The sequence below is a fragment of the Gracilinanus agilis genome, chromosome 1 (genome assembly GCF_016433145.1).
Source record: "Gracilinanus agilis isolate LMUSP501 chromosome 1, AgileGrace, whole genome shotgun sequence".
NCBI lineage: Eukaryota > Metazoa > Chordata > Mammalia > Didelphimorphia > Didelphidae > Gracilinanus > Gracilinanus agilis.
The window spans coordinates 123,960,815-123,984,875 of NC_058130.1; the positions used below are offsets into that span (position 1 = coordinate 123,960,815).

General features: G+C 34.4%; 1 protein-coding gene across 1 annotated transcript in view; it reads right to left on the reverse strand.

The window, feature by feature from the left end:
- Positions 1–24,061, reverse strand: part of KDM4C (lysine demethylase 4C) — a 352,306-nt gene that overhangs the window by 322,498 nt on the left and 5,747 nt on the right. Inside the window, exon 3 of the mRNA XM_044677228.1 lies at positions 18,353–18,528. Within this exon, the coding sequence (XP_044533163.1) occupies positions 18,353–18,528 (176 nt within the window). The remainder of the gene's footprint in view (positions 1–18,352; positions 18,529–24,061) is intronic.

A 24,061-nucleotide genomic window follows, 5' to 3' on the forward strand; every position in this document is an offset into this window, starting at 1 on the left:
AATTGGGACATTAATGCATTGCTGGTGGAGCTGTGAACTGATCCAGCTATTCTGGCTGGCAATTTGGAATCATGCTCAAAGGGCTATAAAAGACTGCCTGCCCTTTGATCCAGCCATACCATTGCTGGGTTTGTACCCCAAAGAGATCATAGATAAACAGACTTGTACGAAAATATTTATAGCTGCGCTTTTTGTGGTGGCAACAACTTGGAAAAGGAGGTTATGTCCTTCAATTGGGGAATGGCTGAACAAACTGTGGTATATGCGGGTGATGGAATACTATTGTGCTAAAAGGAATAATAAACTGGAGAAGTTCCAGGCGAACTGAAGAGACCTCCGGGAACTGATGCAGAGCGAAAGGAGCAGAGCCAGAAGAACTCTATACACAGAGACTGATATACTGTGGTAAAATTGAATGTAATGGACCTCTGTACCAGCAGCAATACAGTGACCCAGGACAATTCTGAGGGATTTATGGTAAAGAACGCTACCCACATTCAGAGGAAGGACTGCAGGAGAGGAAACACATAAGAAAAACAACTGCTTGAACGCATGGGTCGGGGTGGACGTGATTGAGGGTGTGGACTCGAAACTACCACACCAATGCAACTACCAACAATTTGGAAACTGGTCTTGATCAAGGACACATGACAAAACTAGTGGAACTGTGAAACAGCCATGGGTGGGGGGAGTGCAGGGGGCGAGGGGAAAGGAGGAGCATGAATCATGTAACCATGTTAAAAATGAATATTAATAAATGTTTAAAGAAAAAAAAAGGTTATTGGATCAAATGAAATACTGTGTGTGTGCATACAAATTCATGTGTATGCAAGCACTCCCATGAGATCAAGTTTCCCTATTTCAGGAAGACTTGGGGTACACTTCACTTAACTCCTTCCAATACCAAGTATTACAGGCATACACCAATAGTACAATGCTATTGCCCTGTTAGGGACTATCTCCACATAAGTCATCATGTACTTAAGTCCCTCCCTTCTTTTAAGACCCAAACAAGAATGCCACCTCCCTTCAAGAAGCTTTCCATTACCTTTTTATTACCAATAATAATCAGCTAAAAGTTCTCTCATTCCTTAAACGTTTCATGATGATTACCTGAACCTTTCCAAATGAATTTAACAGTCTTCTGTATATTTTGTATAAGCAGAAATGAATAGGTTTAGGCACATACACACACATGCAAAACTGTTAGCATCCTGAAAATAGGGTCTCTGTAAGAGTTATCTTTTAACCACTACCATGTACACAGAGTTAGAATAAATCTGTTAAATGGCTAGTATCTCCCTCAAAATGATCAAAACCAACTCAATAAACATTTTTGGAATCAGAAATTCTATAATGAGGAGAAAATATTTTCAAGGAAAATAATTTGTAGAACTAGGTAGGGCACAAATATATAATAAATAATAATAAATAAAAATATTCTTATATAATTATGATTTATAATAATTCTTTTATTCTTATATCAGAAATGACAAACAGAGTGAGGTCTGAGAAACCTGGAAAGACTCATGTGAACTGTTGCAAAGTGAAGTGAGCAGAACCAGAAAAATAAAAACATAAAAGAAATATTGTTAAATGATCAATTGTGAAGGATTAAACTATTATCAACGAAACAAGGTTCCAAGATAACCTAAGGGGCTCATGAAAAAAAATGCCATCCACAGCCAATGAAAAAAACTGTTGGAATCTGACGAAAGATGCCACCTTCCACTTAATTTACTTCATGAGAGTTTTTATTATATCTCTGATGTGTCTTCTATCACAGAACGCAGAATATAGAAATATGTATTGGATAAAAGCACTAAAATAACTTATGTCAAACCGATTACCACCTCAGGGAGGAGAGTGGGGAGGGAAGGGAAGGAAAGAAGCTCAATCACAATGTCAAACACATGTCAAAACATTGTTCCTATGTGTAACTGAAAAAATTATATATAACTTTAAAAAAAACTTATAGACATGACCTTTTGAAGTTCAAGACAGATGGACTGTAAGACAAACACTCTTTCCAATCCACTACATTGTTTTCTTGCAGGCACCATACTCCTAAAAGGGACATCAAAGTTAGAAAGAACACAGCTGGGTGGCTCAGTGGATTCAGAGCCAAGCCTAGAGTCAGGAGGTCCTAAGTTCAAATCTGGGCTCAGACACTTCCTAGCTGTGTGACCCTGGACAAGTCACTTGACCCCCTCCCCCTCCCATTGTCTAAGCCTTATCATTCTTCTGCCTTGTAACCAATCGGTGTATTGAGTCTAAGCCAACCTGCTTCCTCCAAAAACTGGTACAAATGAGTTAGAATATTGTCTAGAGTGATTTTTAAATGGTGTTTCTCTTTCTACCTCTTGCTGCTATGATGTGTTGGAAATATATAGAAATGCTGATGATTTATGTGCATTGATTTTATATCCTGCAACTTTGCTAAAGTTGTTGATTATTTCTATTAGCTTTTTAGTAGATTCTCTAGAATTTTTTAAATAGACCATCATATCATATGCAAAGAGTGATAGCTTAGTCTCCTCATTGCCTCTTTTACTACCTGCAATTTCTTTTTCTTCTCTAATTGTTACTGCTAGTGTTTCTAGTACAATGTTAAATAATAGAGGTGATAATGGGCATCTTTGTTTCATGCCTAATCTTATTGGGAAGGCTTCTAATTTATCCCCATTGCATATGATGCTTGTTGATGGTTTTAGATATATACTGTTTATTATTTTTAGGAAAGGTCCTTCTATTTCTATACTTTCTAGTGTTTTCAGTAGGAATGGTTGTTATATTTTGTCAAAGACTTTTTCAGCATCTATTAAGATAATCATGTGATTTTTGTTAGTTTGTTCATATAGTCAATTATGTGGTTTTCCTATGCTGAACTATCCTTGCAATTATGGTATAAATTCTACCTGATCATAATGAATAACTCTCGTGATCAATTGCTGGAGCCTTTTTGCTAGTATTCTTTTTAAGATTTTTGCATCTATGTTCATTAAGGAGATTGGTCTGTAGTTTTCTTTCTCCATTTTTTATCTACCTGGCTTCAGAATCATTACCATGTTTGTGTCATAAAAGGAATTTGGTGGGACTCCTTCTTTGCTTATTATGTCAAATAATTTGTACAGTATTGAAATTAGTTGTTCTTTGAATCTTTGATTGAATTCACTTGTGAATCCATCAGGCCCTGGCGATTTTTTTCTTAGGGAGTTCTTTGATGGCTTGTTCAGTTTCTTTTTCTGATATGAGGTTATTTAAGTATTCTATTTCTTCTGCTGTTAATCCAGGCAATTTATATTTTTGTAAATATTCATCCATATCACCTAGATTGCTATATTTATTGCCATATAATTGGGCAAAATAGTTTTTTAACGATTGCCTTAATTTCCTCTTCATTGGAGGTGAGGTCTCCCTTTTTATCTTTGATACTGTCAATTTGGTTCTCTTCTTTCCTTTTTTTTTTATTGGATTGACCAGTACTTTGTCTATTTTATCTGTTTTTTCAAAATGCCAGCTTCTAGTCTTATTTCTTAATTCAATATTTCTTTTACTTTCAATTTTATTAATTTCTCCTTTGATTTTTAGTATGTCTAATTTAGTTTTCATCTGGGGATTTTTAATACTTTAAAATACTTCCTCAAATTATTTATTAAATTATTTTGGTGTTTCTTTAATTATTTAAGTGTTTAAATTTTAAATACTTATGAATCTATCTACCAAAACAAACACAAGAATTATACAAACACAACTACAAAACACTTTCCAAACAATTAAAACTAGATCTAAACAATTGGAAAAACATTGATTGCTCATGGGTAGAACAAGCTAACATAATAAAAATGACCATTGTACCCAAATTAATTTACTTATTTAGTGCCATACCTATCAAACTACCAAAAAAACTTCTTTACTGAATTAGAAAAAACTATAACAAAAGTTCATTTGGAAAAACAAAAGATCAAGAATATCAAGGGAAATAATGAAAAAAACCATGGAGGAAGGTGGCCTAGCAGTACCAGATATTAAACTATACTATAAAAGCAGTGGTCATATCAAAACAATATGGAACTGGCTAAGAGACAGAAGGGAGGATCAGTGGAATAGACTTGGGGCAAATGACCCCAGCAAGACAGTCTATGATAAACCCAAAGAACCCAGCTTTTGGGACAAAAATCCACTATTTGACAAAAACTGCTGGGAAAATTAGAAAACAATATAGGAGAGATTAGGTTTAGATCAACATCTCATGCCCTACACCAAGATAAATTCACAATGGGCGAATGACTTGAATATAAAGAGGGAAACTATAAATAAGTTAAGTGAACACAGAATAGTAAACTTATCAGATCTTTGGGAAAGGAAAGATTTTAAAACCAAGAAAGAGTTAGAAAAAATTGCAAAATGTAAAATAAACAAACCTAGCTCCATTTGACCTAACAAAAGGAGAATCAGAACTTGAATCAATTTTAATGTTGAATATGCTATTCATTAAATTTAAAAGGTTTTGTACAAACAAAAACAATGCAACCAAAATCAGAAGGGAAACAACAAACGGGGAAAAAATCTTTATAACAAAAAATTCTGACAGGTCTAATTATTCAAATATACAAGGAGGTAAATCAATTGTACAAAAAAAATCAAGCCATTCTCCAATCCATAAATAGGCAAGGGCCATGAATAGGCAATTTTCAGATAAAGAAATTAAAACTATCAATAAGCACAGGAGAAAGTGTTCTAAATCTCTAATAATTAGAGAAATTCAAATCAAAACAACTCTGAGGTATCACCTCACACCTAGTAGATTGGCTAAAATGACATCAGGGGAGAGTAATGAACGTTGGAGGAGATGTGGCAAAATTGGGACATTAATGCATTGCTGGTAGAGTTGTGAATTGATCCAAACATTCTGGACAGCAATTTGGAATTATGCCCAAAAAACACTAAAAGAATGCCTGCCCTTTGATCCAGCCATACCCTTGTTGGGTTTGTACCCCAAAAAGATCATAGGGAAAAAGACTTTTACAAAAATATTTATAGCCGCGCTATTTATGGTGGCAAAAAACTGGAAAATGAGGGTATGCCCTTCAATTGGGGAATGGCTGAACAAATTGTGATGGAATACTATTGTGCTCAAAGGAATAATAAATTGGAGAAATTCCATGTGAAGTGGAAAGACCTCCAGAAATTGATGCAGAATGAGAGGAGCAGAACCAGGAGAACATTATACACAGAGACTGATACACTGTGGTAAAATAGAATGTAATGATCTGTACTAGCAGCAATGCAATGATCCAGGACAATTCTGAGGGATTTATGGAAAAGGATGCTACCCACATCAGAGGAAGAACTACACAGAAGAAAAACAACTGCTTGAGCACATGGGTTGATGTGAACACAATTAGGATGTAGACTCTTAATGACCACCCTAGAACAATTATGAATAATATGGAAATAGGTCTTGAGCGATGACACAGGAAGAAACCAGTGGAAATGTGCAATCGTTTCTGAGAGTTCGGGGGGTGGGGAGAGAATGAGCAAGAACATGAAACATGTAACCATGGAAAAAAATTTTCTAAAAAATAAAAAAATTTTAAAAAACCAAATGAGTTAGAATAAAATAAGGATCATTAAAGAAAACATTTATTGGAATAAACACCCTATAGAACTTGCCAAACCTTATGTGGATCTCAGTAGAGATCAACAAGTTGAACCTTCAGTGGAAAAAAAAAAGAAAAAGTTACTGAATTATTTGGGGGGAACTGTAAAGCTGTTTTACTTTTACATAATGACATAATAGCAAAGTCCAAAGATGTCCAAAAGCAATGAAGCTGGCAGAAATAATGAACATGGGAGAATTGTTGAATAGAAATGAGACTATTAGATAGGAAGATGTATTAGGAGGTTATAGGAAATAGGGACTAAACTAGGTTGCTATTTGTGTGAATGGACAGAAAAAGGACAGATGTTGAGAGAAGTTTAGGTGGCAAAACTGGATTTAAAAATTGAATGGACATAAGAAAGTGAAGATGTGGCAGTGACTCGGGTCTAGAGAGAAGAGGTCCTGGGTTCAAATCTGTTTGTGGGCCCAGTAATTTATTTTGCAGGCCTTACTAGAATGTGGAATAAAGGAAATACAGAGATTTTGAGTTCTTAGATGTAGGTTCAATTCCTATTGTTCTAGAAATAAGGGGACTTAAATCCCTATAATTTATCCTAAGATAACTTTTGTCAGTCATATTTCTTATAATTTGTTGGGGAATGCTTGACAGTGAAATTGGCATTGAAATAAATCATAAGTAGAGTCCTAATGTAATTGGTGGGAAGTTTTTTAATAATAAGTCATCATATCAGAATCGAAGGTATGATGCTCGAATTTATAGAAAGGCTACTGTTAGAAGTATTGCTTTGATTATGAAGGTTGTTGTATTAAAGTAGGGGGAAGTTATGGTACTGGCTAAGAGACAGAAGGGGAGGATCAGTGGAATAAATTTGGGGTAAATGACATCAGCAAGACAGTGTATGATAAACCCAAAGAGCCCAACTTTTGGGATATGAATCCACTATTGGCAAAAACTGCTGGGAAATTTGGAAAACAATATGGGAGAGATTAGGTTTAGATCAACATTTCACACCCTAAACCAAGATAAATTCAGAATGGGTGAATCACTTGAATATAAAGAGGGAAACTATAAATAAGTTATGTGAACACAGAATAGTATACTTGTCAGATCTCTGGGAAAGGAAAAATTTTAAAACCAAGCAAGAGTTAGAGAAAATTACAAAATGTAAATTAAATGGTTTTGATTATATTAAACTAAAAAGCTTTTGTACAAATAAAAACAATGTAGCCAAAATCAGAAGGGAAACAACAAATTGGGAAAAAATATAACAAAAAACTCTGATGGGTCTAATTACTCAAATATACAAGGAGTTAAAGCAATTGTATAAAAAAAAAAAATCAAGCCACTCCCCAATTGATAAATGGGCAAGAGACATGAATAAGCAATTTTCAGGTAAAGAAATCAAAAGTATCAATAAGCACAGGAGAAAGTGTTCTAAATCTCTAATAATCAGAGAAATGCAAATCAAAACAACTCTTAGATATCACCTCATACCTAGCAGATTGGCTAAAATGAAATAAGGGAGAGTAATGAATGCTGGAGGGGATGTGGCAAAACTGGGACATTAATGCATTGCTGGTGGAGTTGTGAACTGATCCAATCATTCTGGCTGGCAATTTGGAACTATGCTCAAAGGGCTATAAAAGAATGCCTGCCCTTTGATCCAGTCATACCATTGTTGGGTTTGTATCCCAAAGAGATCAGAGATAAACAGACTTGTACGAAAATATTTATAGCTGTGCTCTTTGTGGTGGCAAAAAACTGGAAAAGGAGGTTATGTCCTTCAATTGGGGAATGGCTGAACAAATTGTGGTATATGCTGGTGATGGAATACTATTGTGCTCAAAGGAATAATAAACTGGAGAAATTCCATGTGAAGTGGAAAGACCTCCAGGAATTGATGCACAGTGAAAGGAGCAGAGCCAGAAGAACATTGTACACAAAGACTGATATACAATCGAATGTAATGGACTTCTGTACCAGCAGCAATGCAATGACACAGGACAGTTCTGAGGAACTTATGGTAAAAAACGCTACCCACATTCAGAGGAAGAACTGCAGGAGAGGAAACATAGAAGAAAAACAACTGCTTGAATACATGGGTTGAGGCGGACATGATTGGGGATGTAGACTCGAAATGACCACACCAATGCAACTAACAACAATTTGGAAATAGGTCTTTATCAATGACACATGTTAAAACCAGTGGAAATGTGCATCGGCCATGGGTGGGGGGATTAAGGGGGGTGAAGGGGAAAGTAGGAGCATGAATCATGTAACCATGTTAAAAATGAATATTAATAAATGCCCTAAAAATAAATAAATAAATAAAGTAGGGGGAAGTTGTAATTGACAGACGAACCCAAAAATGAGATAGTTGTTAAGACATTCATTGCAATAATGTTGGCATACTCTGCTAGGAAAAATACAGCAAAAGGTTTTATAGGGTGTATTCAACATTAAAATTGATACAAGTTCTGATTCTCCTTTTGTTAGGTTAAATGGAGCTCGGTTGTTTTGGCTAGTGTGGAAATGTATTATATTATGGCTAAGGACCAGGTTGAGGTGATCAATCATAAGTTTTCTTGGGTAATTGTTAGATTTTTTTAGATTTACTGAGCCATTAATAACCATAATAAACATAATAAAGACACTTCCTAGCTGTGGCACCATGGGAAAGTCACTTAAACCCAAATGCCTAACCCTTACTGCTCTTCTCGTTTGGAACTCATCTTTAGTATCAATTCTAAGACAGAAGATAAGGATTTTTTAAAAAAGCGGGAGGGTAGCAAACTATAAAGGGAAAAGAGAAAATAAGAACTCTTGAGAAATAACCTAAAATATTCACCATCATCTAGCAGTACCAGATCTCTAAACTGTAATATATAGCAACATCAAAACAGTCTGGTACTGGCCAAGAAATAGAATGGTAGATCAATGTAGAGATTAGATACACAATATACAGAGGTAAATGACCTCAGCAACCAAGTATTTGATAAACCCAAAGACCCAGCTTTTAGAATAAGAACTCACTATTTAACAAAAACTGCTGGAAAATTTGGAAAACAGTATGGCAAACACTAGATATAGACCAATATCTCACATCCTATACCAATATATAGTCAAAATGGGTATAAGATTTAGATATAAAGAGTAATACCGTAAACAAATTAGGGGAATACAGAATAGTTTACCTGGAAAATATTTGGTGAAAGGAAGAATTTATGAACAAAAAAGAGATGAGTATTATAAAATATAAAATTAATAATTTTGATTATATTAAATTAAAATGCTTTTGTACAAACAAAATTAATGTAACCAAGATTAGAAGTGAAATAACAATCTGGGGAAACAATTTTATAACAAATTTTCTGATAAAGGTCTAATTTCTCCAATTTACAGGGAAGCAAGTCAAATTTATAAGACTATAAGCCATTCCCCAATTGACAAGTAACCAAAGTATATGAACAAGCAATTTTCAGATGAAGAAATCAAAGCCATTAATAATTATATGAAAAAATGTTCTAAATTACTCTTGATTAAAGAAATACAAATTACAACAATGCTGAAGTACCACCTCACACCTATCAGATTGGCCAATATGGCAGTAAAGGAAAGTGACAAATGTTGGAGGGGATGTGGCAAAATTAAGATACTATTGCCAGTGGAGTTATGAACTGAACCAACCACTCTAGAGGGCAATTTGGAACTGTGCCCAAAGGGCTATAAAATAGTTCATACCCTTTGACATAGCAATACCATTACAAGGTTTATATCCCAAAGAATTTTTTTAAGGGGGCAGGGGAAGGCAAGGATGTATATTTATAAAAACATCTAAAGCAGCTCCTCTTAGGAGTGTAAGGGGGAACAGGAGGGCAAAGATTTGGAAAGTGAGGGGATCAACTGGGAAATGGCCAAGTTATAATATATTACTATAATGAAATACAATTGTGCTATAAGAAACTACTAGCAGGAAGAGCTCAGAAAAACTTGGAAAGACTTATAAAAACTGAAGCAGAGCAAAATAAGTAGAACCAGGAGAACACTGTACAGAAACTGGAATATTTTATAATGAACAAGCATGAATATCAGCTATTTTCAGCAATATAATGATCCAAAACTATCCCAAAGGATTCATGATAAAAAAAAATGTCATCAACTTCCAGGAAAAAAAAAAATTTGAGTCTGAATCCAGCCCAAAACAAATTTTTTTCACTTTAAGTTTTTTTTCCTATTTGAGTTTCCTACCACAAAAGGATTAATAGGAGAAAAATGTTTTACATGATTGCATATGTAAAATCTGTATAAGATTGCTTACCATCTCAAGGGAGTTAAGGAGTTTGAAAGAGGAAGGGAGGGAGAGAATTCAAGACTTGGTATTCTTTGAAAGATGTTGGCAACTGCTGCTACATGCAATTAGGGGGGAAAAAATAAAAATGAATACCTTAAAAGGCTAAAAAATAAAATTAAATAAAAAACTAGAAAGTTTCCAATGTTAGGAAATGGTAGAAAATTTGAGTATAATGAGAACTACCGTACCAAAAGAAATTACAAACATGAAGAATTCGCAGAAATATACAGACTTTTAAGAAATAATACAGAGTAAAATAAGCATAAACAAGAAAACAATATACAGACAAAATACAATTGCAGAAAGTAAAATATTGGAAAGGACAATTCAAATCACTGAAATGACCTATTTTGATTCCAGAAGATTTCATATAAAATAATACTCTTCCTCTAAGCAGAGTGTTAATAGGAGCAGAATAAGACCCGATATTAGACATGCTTAATAGACTTATGCTGATTACAAGGTCCCCTTATCCATCATTTCACTTTTCACAGTTTCAGAGAAATGCCAAAATGAAAGGCAGGAGTAAGGAAAGCGAACACATGTATAAATCAGCAGCAGGTGTTTGTTCCACATTTTCAGCCATCTGTGGTAGGTCTTGGAATATTCTACCCCCTCCCCCACTTCCAGACATAAGGACCTACCCTCATCTTTTTTTTTTAACCATATCAGCCTTTATGCCATATTTTTTCATCTCTCATGTATAGATCCCTGCAAAATATCAGTAGTAATAAACAGTAAAAACTATTACCACAACAATAACAGCTAGCATTCAATTAGCAAATACTACAGGCCAGGCCCTATACTAAGCACTTAACAATTATTATCTCATTGGATTCTCATAACAACCCTGGGAGGTAGGTGCTTTAATTTTCCTGATTTTAAATTTGAAAAAACTGAGGCAAGCAGAAGTAAAGTGATTTGCCAAAGTTCACACAGTAAGTAACTGAGGCCAATTTTGAATTCATTTCTTCCTGACTCCTAGGCCACTGTTCTATGCACTGTGCCATCAGCGGCTTCTATCTATTGCCAAAGTTGTGAGAGAATATTACACGTTGTCAGACACGACTGATATATTGGTTTTCCTGAAAATTTTTTTATCTTCATGAAAAGGTTCTCAGTGGGAGAACAGCTCCAGAAATGAATGTGCTACAAATGCAAAAGACTTCATAAAAAGAAATTTATTGCAGAATTATTCCCAAGTATTTGCAATTAAGATTCTTACAATACAATACTTCTCAATTCCTAAGGAACTACCACTGCCTTGATTTTCTGCTAAAATCTATGTTTATAGATTATGTAATGTTTACTAAAGCAAGGGACAGCAGTACTCAACAGCAAAACATAAAGATTTACATAAAATATAGATTATAGCCTAGTAAAATTAACCTATCACTGTAAATTGTATTTACTCTTTGGAATCAGATCCTTATTAATAATCATTGTGAACTGCCTAGTGTAAAGATAAAATCCTAGAAGACTCTTCTGGATAAAGATTTGGCTTTATTGTGAACAGAGAAATCACAGGGTCAGAGATCTGCAGATGCTCCACTCGAATCTGAGATCCTAAACTGCAAAACACACCCATTTTTATAGTTTCATGTCCCCAACCCTCCAAGAGGTCACAGAGACCATTTCCAAACCTCCTGGTCTTTGTGACTTTTGGATGACCTTCTAGTCCTTGTAAGTTCTCACATGAAACGGTTTGACATAAAGTACATTTAGAAATTGATTCATACACTTAGGATAAACACAGTAACTTACTTATGACTAATATGACAACACACACTTAAATTCTCAATAATCTTGGGCTAAACACACACACACACACACACACACACACACACACACACACTGTAATGCAAGGTGGCCAACAGAAACTTTTTGCTTCTGTAATTTCTAACGGTCACAAAAAGTCAGTTAAACATCTTTAGAATGTTCAGAAAGTCAGTTAGAACTTAAAGCTATAAATAGGTCCAACTGACGGGGCTTTTGCCTTCTGGCTTTCGCTGTGGCCTTTTGGCTTTGGCCTAACTGCTTCAACCTTAGCCTGTGCTCATTTTGTTTTGGGGAAATTTGGACCTATCTCATTTCTCTGAACCTCTCCCTGATCTCCCATTTCCATCCCTCCCCTTCCCTGATTTTCCTTTGGGTTCTGGTTGGAAGGGAGGGCTTGATGATTGAACATTGTGGGTTTTAGTTTTTTTTTTTTTTTTTAGATAATTGGAGTATCCTCAAAGTTACCCCTAGGTTTGATAGACTTTTCTTAAAAGGCAGTCAAATCTTCCTGACTGGGAGAGCCCAGCTCTCCCTCTATCTAAACCTCTCCGTGACCCATCCCCCACCATCACCCTCTCCCTAGCAGCAGTTAGAAAACCCTGAACCCCTCTCCCCTTCTGACTGACCCAGGTATTAATAAATCCCCTTATTATCTATTCAAACCCTGTGGTGAGTCATTGTGCCAAAAATTAAGACAAGGGCTCAAGAAGAAGGAATCATTTTCTTTTACTTCTTGAGAAAACTCAGGTATCCATCTTGGCAGGAAGTACCTCCTGAAGACTTCCTCCAGCCATCAGTTTGACTGGCAGGGAGGGGCCCTCTTGACTCCCTCCCAAAAGAGACTTTGAAACTAACAAGAGAAACCCTCCAAACCTAACCGTTTCTTACTGGCCCTAGTTTCCTCCCTGTATTCTCTGTCTCAAGCCTCTGGGAATAAATCTGTTTGAGCTGCCCTCTCCTACATACCCCATTTCCTTTATCTCCTAAATACCTTCCCTTACCTTCTTTCCTTCTCCAATCAACTTATAATCTCCTAATATACCCCCTTTATCCTTCCTCATACCCAAATTGCGTTTTGTTTGGCCCTACTCAGATTACTTTACTTATATTTTTCAATAACAACACACACACACACACACACACACACACACACACACACACCACAGTCACAAAGCCACACTTTAGTTCAAGGACTCATCATTTCTTACCTATACTACTATAAACATCTCCTAGTTGTTACACTTGCTTCTACTTTCTTCAATATCCAATTTTTCACCCACCTGCCAAAGTAACTCCTTTAGTGTTCAGATATAGCTGAAGCTACAATTTCTCTATTGCCTCTAGGGTTAAAAAAAAAAAAACCTTTCTGGGACATGTAAAGCCCTTCACCATAGAGCTGGCATATAAATGATTTCATGACCTGGTACTTTCATAGCTTACCAGTGTTCTTATACTCGACTCTCCTCCATACTCTATAACCAGCCTCAATGTCCCTACCTGCTGCTCCTTGACACCCATCCCTTACCTCTGGGCCTTTGCCCCTGCCTGGAATGCTCTTTTTCTTCTTATCCCAATTCCTGACTTCCTTCAACACTAATCTAAAACCCCACCCTCAGAAAAAGATCTTTCCCAGTCATTCCGACTACAAGTACATCTCTCTGGGATTCCCTCTCATTTTCACTTTCTGAATATTCGTTATTTTCATGTTGACTCTCCCATTAGAACTTCTTGGGGGCAAGGACAGTGTTTTTGTCTTTCTTTGTATCCCCAATGTTTAACACAGTGCCTGGTATAAAAGTATAAAGTATAAATCACTTAATAATCACCTACTGACTTACACATGTTCACAGAGTTTACATCTTAGTCAACTTGCATATTTGCTATTTCCTATAATGTACATACCATCTTTTATTTGACATTACCCTGATTAGTGCCCATTCTGGTAATGTTCCTCTTCATACTTCTGCTCAAAAAAATTCTTAGCTTCCTTAAAGTTTATCTCAAGAGATAATTCTTAGGGGATTTTTTCTGATTAAATTTTATATACTCTCAAGTCTCCAAAATTGCCAGGTAATTGGACAAAAGTATTCATCAAATACACACTTATTATCCAAAGCAATAAAAGGGGTTGATAATAAAGAATTTTAAAATGTCAAACTCTTGTGAATTGAATGCTAAATCATTAAGCCCAGACACTGCAGCAAATATTGCTTATGTTTTTCAAAGATAAAGAATGTTTTATTTTGTAAGTCAATAAATTCATTTTAAATAATGAAATCTTTCATAAATTTTATATTCTTATCTATACACTATATCCTCCAAAAAAGACTTTGTCATTTTTTTCTTTCTATTCTTAATAGCTAGTACAACAATTCACACATACTGAGCACTTTAAAACAAATGCATCTTGAACCATATCTGAGATCCAAAGAGAAAAATTACTTGGGTGGGGGGGAAATAGGGAGAAAGGAAAGGAGGAAAACTAATGAGATCATATTAATAAGCAAAAGAACTAACCTAAGTTACAAAAAGTATAAATGATTATTATGTTTATATCAAGTATAATTTTAAACTATATACATGTCTAACACAAATTATAACTGACAAAATGTTACCAGAAGTCCTAATAAAACTATTTAAGTGAGACTCATGGATAATTAGCATTTTACTTAAACATGACTCACCTAAAATGCTTAAAACAGTGTTATCTTAAATGGAATAAACATTTCCCCTTCAACCTTTCTCATGGTGTACCTTAGAGAACCTATTCTCCATTATTAATTAGAAAAGCATCTTTCAATCCAAGCCATATGAAATCCCCAGAAAATCTCAATGTATTTAAATTATTATAGAGGTTTGTGCCATTACATACAAAGGGACAAGTATCAAAAAGATAGATTAAAATTAAATTTTAAAGTGACAGGTAGGTAGTAGCTCATTTAAAGCCAAAAAAGCTTGGAAATGGGAGATTCTGGATTCAAATTTGATATCAGATACTTCCCAGCTATGTGACCCTGAGGAAGTCAACAACAACACCCTAGTCTTACTGTCATCCTGCCTTGAAACCAGTAACTAGTGTCTATTCTAAGAAAAAAGGCAATGGTTTCTTAAAAAATTAAAGTGAAAACCAAAAATCTGGTTTCCTTTGTAGTGCTAGGATATATCATAAGTAGGATTTTAATTAAATTTATTTAAGATGCCTCAAGTGTTTGAAATATTGAATTTCACTAAAATACCAGTTCGTGTCTTCTGTTATATTTAGATAAATGTAGAAATGTATGCATCATCTGAGATGAGCTAGAAGACTTAGAATAATACCACAATAAACCATTTAAACAATTATATCCTTTGATGGATTAACATTTTGAACCAGGTATCAAAGGACAAATATCTAAATGTCTAAAAAATGAAATATTGTCTAGGTCCTAATTACAAACTTTCAATTCATTCACCTATTATTATTTTTAGCTACAATTTAAAATTTATTTGGGGTTACTAATTTGAAGGACTGTTCACTTAAAAATAACCTGAAAAATGCAATAACAAATTAGAATGGCAAAAGATCAATAATGAAAAATTTCCCAGTTCTTGAGGGAGAGACTATGGACTATAGTTGGAAACAGAAATATAAATTTTCTAACCAAGACCAATATATGTCTTTTGCTTGCCTATGGTTACTGTGAGAGGTTTTTCACTGTTGTTTTTGTTTTTCATTTTTTAAGAAATAGGGAAGAGAGGTCTTAAAAACTTAATATAAAACTTAATAATAAAACCATTAATGAAGCATTCGAATGCACAGAAGAGGACAGAGGTTCAATGAAAGGATGTATATATTTATATTTATATATATATATGGATATATATATGTTTTAAGTAACAGAGATTTACAATTCCATGTATATTTTTTTCTGTTACTTGTATATAGAAATATTTCTTTGTTAAGTGTCTAACACATTCATTAACTTAAATTATCTTCTAAAATAAAAAGCAATATTAAAAACACCTCTGTTTCATACATATAGTACAAAGGATTCTACATGAAACAATGAGTTTATTTCATCACATTTTCTTTTCTTAAATTATATAATAAATTCTACATTGTTTTCAAAACTTGTTTTTCAAATCTGTGCTTCCTTCTAAACTTACTTCTGTTTACTTCTGTACATTTTTTATTTTTTCCACATTAAATTTTTTTCAATTATCAAGTATTAATTTTCCTTCCTCCAACCTCCCTAGTCAAAGAAAAGAAGAGTAAAGAAAACAAAGGCCTTATAACCAATATGAAAGGTGAAGCAAAACAAATCCCCCTATTAGCCACATCCAAAAATGTATATCTTGCGGGCAGCTGGGTGCCATAGTAGATTGAGAGCCAGGCTAGAGATGGGAGGTATTAGGTTCAAATCTGGCTTCAGACACTTCTTAGCTGTGTGACCCGGGGCAATTCACTTAACCCCCATTGCCTAGCCTTTAACACTCTTCTGCCATGGAACCAATACACAGTATAGACTCCAAGACAGAAGGTAAGGGTTTTAAAAAAAAAAAAAAAGTGTTTCTCATGCGCATATTAGTCTATCACCTCTCTGTCAGATGGATGCATTCTTTTTCATAAATCTTCTAGAATCATGGTTAATCCATGAGTTCCTAAGTCCTTCAAAATTGTTTATTTTTCAGAGTTGTTAAAGTATAAATTATTTGTCTGGTTCTACTCATTTTATTTATACAAGTCTCTGTAGTCTCTCCCTATACTTCTCTGAATAATCTCTTTCAGCATTTCTTTCAGCACAACAGTATTCATATATGCTAAAATATATAAAGCACAGGGCAGCTAGGTGGCACAGTGCTAGGTTGGAATGAGGAAGACTCATCTTCCTGAGCTCAAATCTGGTCTCAAACTCTTTAACTTTCTGTGTAATACAGGTCAAGTCATGTAACTATTTGCCTCATTTTCCTCATATATAAAATAAGCTAAATAAGAAAAGGGCAAATCATTCCAGGATCTTTGCCAAGAAAACTTCAACTAGGGCCACAAAAAGACATTGTTGAGACATCTGAACAACAACAAATAAAAATCATACCTATGTCTAAATATAAGCTATAATCAATCCTACTAAAGAAATCTCCAATATAAGTTATTATAGTACTTAGAACAAAAAAAGAAAAAGCTTCATTTTTTAAAAGATCATAACTTGAGGAGATGCCTATCAAAAGTAACAACTGAACAAGTTGTGGAATATAATTAATATGCCATATATTATATGGAATATAATTAATATGTTATAATGTGGTATATAACTGTGATGTAATACTACTGTCCTATAAATTGCACAGGGTGGTTTTCAGAAAATGAGAAGACTGATTCATCCAAAAAAAAAATGAACTGATGCAAAGTGAACAAAACCAGAACATTGAACACAGTAACAGAAATTTTGTAATGACGATCAACTATGAAAGGCTTAGCTATACTCTGATCAAGACAATAATTCAAGACAATTTCAAGGGATCCAAGATAAGAAATGCTATTCAGTTCCAGAAAGAGAAGGAATTTCACATTAAAGCATACTTCTTTTATTTTTTCTAATTTTCTTGGGTTTTGATGTGTTTTTTCTTTTGTTAACAAGTTTAATATGGAAATATTTTGCATGACTTCTCACAGAATTGATATCATATTGCTTGCCTTCTCAAGGGGCAGGAGAGGAACAGAAGGAAAAGAAATTAGGATTCAAAAAATTTTTAAAGAAATATTTAAAAAATTGTAAATGTGTAACCATGAAAAAAAATTCTTGATCAATTAAAAAAAAGTTAAACAAAAAAAATGATAAACGTAATTAGTCAATTTTTAAAGAAATAAATAAAAATTAAAGGTGATAACATGCATAAGAATTGAAAAGAACTTTTAAGATGTAGTACTATTAAATTCTGATCATATAAAGAATCAAAAACAGAGTCACCACTAAGAGGAATACTTTAAAGATAATCTGATCACATAATAAGAATGACTATTTTTAGAGGTTTTTTTAAGTATCTCTTACAAACAAGGAAATTCTGATTCATGATAATCAAATCAGTTTAGAATTGTTCTATTTCCAGTCTGCCTTTAGTATCTCATTCATATCAATTAAGATTCTAATTACAGAAGACTATCCTAAGAAATATTAATATTCTACATGGTGCTATCATTCTTCTAATCTTATTCATGTTTATACATATATTAAAACATATACAAATATAGTATACATTCGTCTACCATAATTTGCTCATCCATTGTTCATTTGAGAGCACCTTCCTAATTCCTGGTTCTTTACTTCTACATAAAGAGCTACCATATATATTTCTACATAACTAAGAACTTTTCTCCTTAAGTCAATTTGAGGATAGCATTACAAATTGATTTCCATCTAGGATAGCTATTTTAAAGTTTTCCAAAACTATATTTTCCAATCAATATAAAAATTATTCCCATTATTCTGACTTGGTTCTACATCAGAGAATACCAAAAAGTATTATATTTAAAACTCAGTAGGAGGAAATTCAATATGAACTTCTTATTAGAACAAAACAACAAAATTAAATACAAGGGGAAATCAAATATACCTACTTATCACTATTAGCCAGTTGCCTGAATTCTTTCACAGTCATTGGTTTTTTTTGGATGTTATACTGGGTAAAAAGCCCAGATTGTCCTGTGACCATCTGCTGAATAGGAGCAGGAATGACCAAATTATCTATGTCATCATAACGTTGTCTTGGCTTCCATTCCTTTGGAGGGATCACCTAAACATAGAAAGTAAATAATGGCTTAGAAATATTCCAATTACCAAAAACATTTTGACAAAGAAGTAAATTTAAGTATTTTACAGACCATTTATAAAGCGTGGTGAATATTTTCAGCTAATCTCAAAGTTCCAACCACTAACAGGTTTATTGAGCAAGACCAGTGTCTCTCAAGAAAGCTGGGTCTTAGGTTTTGTTCCCAACCTAAGACAAATGAATGACACTTTTCTTCTCTTTTTATACCTTAACACCATATCACCTGAGATCCTGCCCCAAGATTCAACCAATTCTAAGAGAGTGGAACATAAGAGAAACCTCTACAAGGAATCTTGGTATCTTTCTGCCTCAGATACCTCTGTGTGCCAAATACAGTTACCCCTTCTGCTCATGGACAATGAGTGGGATTTATAGTTATCTAGCAATGATTGGGTATGCTAGCTTCTGGAGGAGATACAGCAATTTTCTGATTGGACACAAGACACCATGGCTCTCCTCAGTGTGTCCTATATGGCAAGGACCCTTGATCATGTAATAAATGGAAATTTTGAACCTTGGACCTCATCCCCCAAAAGTCCTTAGTTTTCCCAAAATCCCCTTTAATCTCTCTTGCGTCTCCACGTTTACATGGTCATGTTATTGTTTTATAGTTAGCTGTAACTCCTCCCTCTTCCTCTTTGGTGATTTGGAACTGATCCAGCATGGGGAGAGGAGGTAATGGGGCACATCTTAAAACTGATTCTTAACATGGCACGTGGCTTCAATTTTCTAATGGCTACCAATAAATCTTTTAAAACCCTAATGGCGAAGTAGATTACAATGGCAAAGTAGAAGTTTGGAGAAGTAACACTCAATTTTTTAGATATCCTAACAAGCCTTGCTACTTCTGCTATGATTTTTCACCCTCCTCCCACAGGCAGAACACTGAGAGCATTCCAAATCCTCTTCAGAGCTGTGGACCTGCTCTTGTTTTTTTTGTGCTTTTATTTATGGCCACTTTGCTCAGTTCTTTTGAGTGACTTTTTCAAAGGGGAAAGTCATTTTTCCAGCAGCCTATTCCTGCCTGCTGATTCTTACATTCCCCATTGATCCAGCCAATGCTGGCAGCCCCCAGCCCAGCCGGACCCTTGGGGGGGGGGGGCGAAAGGGGAGGAAAGCTGTTTCTGATGGCCCCTCCTTGGGGGAAAAACTGTTGATCTTATTTCAACCGCCTGATCACTGATCCCAGATCCTAGCTGTTCCTTGTTTCTGCCTTACATTCCCCATCCCCTCGGATGCCAGACACTGGACCCTCTGCCTGAATTCCAAATGCTCTTACTAAGCTGTAGCTACCGCTGCACGCCAGAGAATTTCCCGGGTGTGTTTCCTCTTAGACATTAATAACTTTTAACGGAGGAGAGCTTCTATGCCCATGAGCCCCCTCCACGTCTTTTTTTTTTTTCAAGCCTGATCTAGCCCTAGTCTATACCCACCTCCCACAAGCCTCTCCAAGTGGGTTTCCTATCTGCGGCTTTTCTAGCCCCAACATTAATTGACTTCCATGTGGACCCTAGCTTTTACCCTTCGAACAGGAAGTAGAATGGCAAGCATGAGCCTCTTTGCTTATTTTCAAACAAACTCCAGTTGTAGGATGTTTTTTTTCTTTCTACCATTCCTTCTGATTATCCTACCTGACACTCAAGGGAGAGATTCACCCCCTACCCACACTGGCCATTTAGGCCTGCCCAACCTCTGAACCATACCCATTATGAGGGTCATCCACGCTATCCTCAGTGCAGAGCTCAGATAAAGGGAACTTGAATGGAACTTTTTAAAAGAGTAGAGATGGATTTTAAACCTCCTCAGAATCCATTGTTTTTTGAAAGTCTCGGTATCTTATTGTATTTTGCTGATTGCTGTTTTATGATTTAATTTTGCTGTTTTAAGTTCATATATTAATCTGATCAATATGTTTCATTGAATCCTTTTTTAAGCTAAAGAGCTTTTGGCTATTAGATAAATTCTGTTTATGATTTTATTGTAACTACTTAATACTGAACAAGTTTATTCTGATTGGTAGAAAGGGTTTTTTTTAGCTACATTGCTTGTAATTCGTCATTCATTTATATTACTGCATTTCCTGATTTCTTAAAGGTTTAAATTTTTTTAAGTTTATCTGTATTAACCTAAATTGATATCTATCCTGTTATATAATTTTACAGAACAATATATCATTGTAAAAGACCGTGAACATCTTACACAAACATTTTTTTAAGTTGTGAAAGCCCATAAGTCTTACATATGCTGAATTTGTCATCTCAACTATAGGATCACATGCTGTCTTAACATTTTTTATTCTATCTTGACAATTGTATACAACCTTGAAGACTATGTTGCTTTAAGAATTTAAATTGTATTTTTATAAGAGGTTTTTAAAAATTGACTTTAGGATACCTAGTAACTTCTGAATGGATGATAGGTATAATATATATCTTGTAATATATATTATAAAGAATGCTGTCTTAAAAGGTAGAGAAAACAAATAGCAGTTTCCTACCCAAATTATTTTATATTTTCACAGGAAGCCAAAAAGAGCTCCTGCATGCTTGATATTTTAACTCTTTATTTTAATTTGCTTTCTCATCAGAAGGATCTAAAATTCTTGGTTATATTTTAGATCCAAAAAAGTTTTTTATCAGATATTTTTTTAGGCTCTGCCCAACATTTGGATGGAGGCAGTAATAGATTTTGTATAAGATATCTCAGCAAACATTGAATAATTCACTATACCTGTTGAATTTTTGACAAGTATATATTTTTTAAACATCACACAGCAAGTGGTTATATATAAAATGGACTTGTTTGCTATTGTCTTTAAATGAATTATTGAAATTTTGGTGCTTTATTTTATAAAAGTCATTTGCACTCACAGTAGTTCATGGGAAAAGTTTAACAGGAAATGGATCTCTTTTTTGGGTGGAAAAACCTTTCACTGATTCTAAGCTTTGATTTTTAAAACATTTTTTATTTTATTTTTTCCCCTTGCATGTGCAATACAGTATTTGAGTTTCCTCTTTTTTCTCCCATTTTTGTACTTGAAAACATTGTATTTTCCCCTGAATTTTTAATTTTCTTATTGCTTTTTTCTTTTTTTAATAAAGTAATTGATTCTTTCTCCCTTTCTCAATTCTTGTACTTAAAGTACATATAATCACTATTAATTTTTTTTATTTTGCAGTAATATAAGTTTAATATACGAATATATAACTGCTATAATATTAATGCATACCCCCCAAAAAAAAAGCTTTAAACTATGGTAACTTGTTGATTATTGCTAAATATTATGGGATTGTGATTAATGATTCTGTCTGATTCCAGGAGAAGGGAACAAAAGAGTCACAAGGTCAAGGAGACCACCCAGTCTCAATGGGATGGGTGAGAAACTGCACAGCAGCACAAGGTCAAAAAAGATCATATCAATCCTGGTAGGATTGTTGAACTTTCATGCCAATACTGAAGGACTTAAACCTAACAAGTGGGGTTCAGGGCTGTAGCTTTTCTAACACATGTTAGAGTCCAGACTTCCCTGAGGTTCATCCTAGTCAAGTACAAAAGGTTGCCCATCATCCTGGCTCTCCCTATCCCTAAGAGTCAAGGCAAATCAGACCATGGAAAGACACTTCCCTTTTCACACAAAATTTGGTCCTATTCTTTCTCTTATAAGTTTGGCAACTTTCTGTAGTCATGGATATTGAATGGGTAACTGCACAATTGCTTAAATCACTTTAATTGGGCCTTGATTCAAGGACCTGTTATAAGTTTATTTTTCCTTACATCTTTGCACATAAAACTTTGATATTTTACATTTCATTCACAAGTTATTTTTTCTCTTTTATTAGGATTTCTTTTTTATCTTTTTAAATTTCTTTTGCCAATTGATTCACACAACCCCATAATTCAGCCATGTATCCTTAGCTGATCTGGGTGTTGGCCTTAACACTCTTCAGGGGATAATGTGTAATTGAGTTCTCCTCAGGGGTATATGTATGTTTTATAATTAGAATGTATGTATTATAATCTATAATGTAAATTTTATATTCTTTTGAAAGAAATTTCAGGATAAGAAATTTGCCTTCTCCCCAAAATCCAGACAACGAACCTGTTTGGAGAAGGCACCTTGAAGATGCCTGCAGAAATCTATACTGCATCAAGAAGATCCAAAATGAACTTTGGGATGCAATTGATTGAACTATGGGGAGTTGAATGCATTTGTTTTTAATGTACACTCTTATGCCAAAGGGAAGTGCCCCCTAATTGGCTTTTTGTCAATGCACCTAGCAATCATTGGATCATTGATTCTGTTCCTTTTTTTTCCCTTTTATCCACAAATTATTGCAATTTATATGTTGATTATGTTTTTATGATCCATTGGGGAGACTGGTCTCCCAAAGGATCACAGGGGAGTATACATAAATGAAGATTTTGAACCTTGGACTTCATCCCCCGATAAGTCCTTAGTTTTCCCAAAAGTCCCTCTGATCTCTCCTGCGCCTCCACGTTTACATGGTCACGTTATTGTTTTATAGTTGGCTGTACTTCCTCCCTCTTCTCTTTGGTGATTTGGAACTAATCCAGGATGGGGAGAGGAGGTAACAAGGTGTGTCTTTTAAAATGACTCTTAACATGGCACATGGCTTCAATTTTCTAATGGCTACCAATAAACCTTTTAAAATCCTAATATTTTTAAATCTATCCTTCTATATTCATTTTATTTCTTACAGTCAACTGGTCAACAAATCCCCAAGGCATCTACTACTCATCATCTGGACATTCCATATATGGATGATAAGTTTTCCACTTACTGAATCATACTCTATTGTAAAATGCTAGTTTATTGAAAATTACAGTAAAGAGAAGATGTAGCTTGTACTTAATGCATAATTTAAACTTTTTCCTTTTTAAGATAAAATTACTAGAATTCTATTAATCTTTAATCAATCACTAATCAATCATTATTCCAAATTAATCACCTCCTTTGGCTATATACTAATTGATTGTGAAAACTGAGTTCTTATTTAAATAGAATCGGGGGTCAGGAATTCTTATTCTCTTCAAAAGACAAAGGGAATTTTTCCTATGTAAAACAAAATATTCATCTTATTTTGGGGATATGAAAGAGTTGACTACAAGGCAATAAAAATTAAACTAAGAATGAATATAGGTTAGTCATATTACTTGATTTTCCTTTCTCCTAGTGTAGGGATTCTTAATCTTTTTGTGTTTCAAGGAATGACATTATTCTCAAAATAATACTTTAAATGCATAAAATAAGTTACACAAGAATACAAAATGTGCCAATAATACTGAAAGTTAACAAAATAATTTTTAAAAAACAAGTTCAATGACCCTAGAGCAAAAATCTCTGCATAGTGCTTCAGTCCTTTAAAAACTATGAATAGAGAGGTAGACCTGAAGACAGGAGGTCTTGCATTCTAATCTATATAACCCTGAGTAAATCACTTAATCCCAATTGCCTAAAAATATCCAATACCCCAAT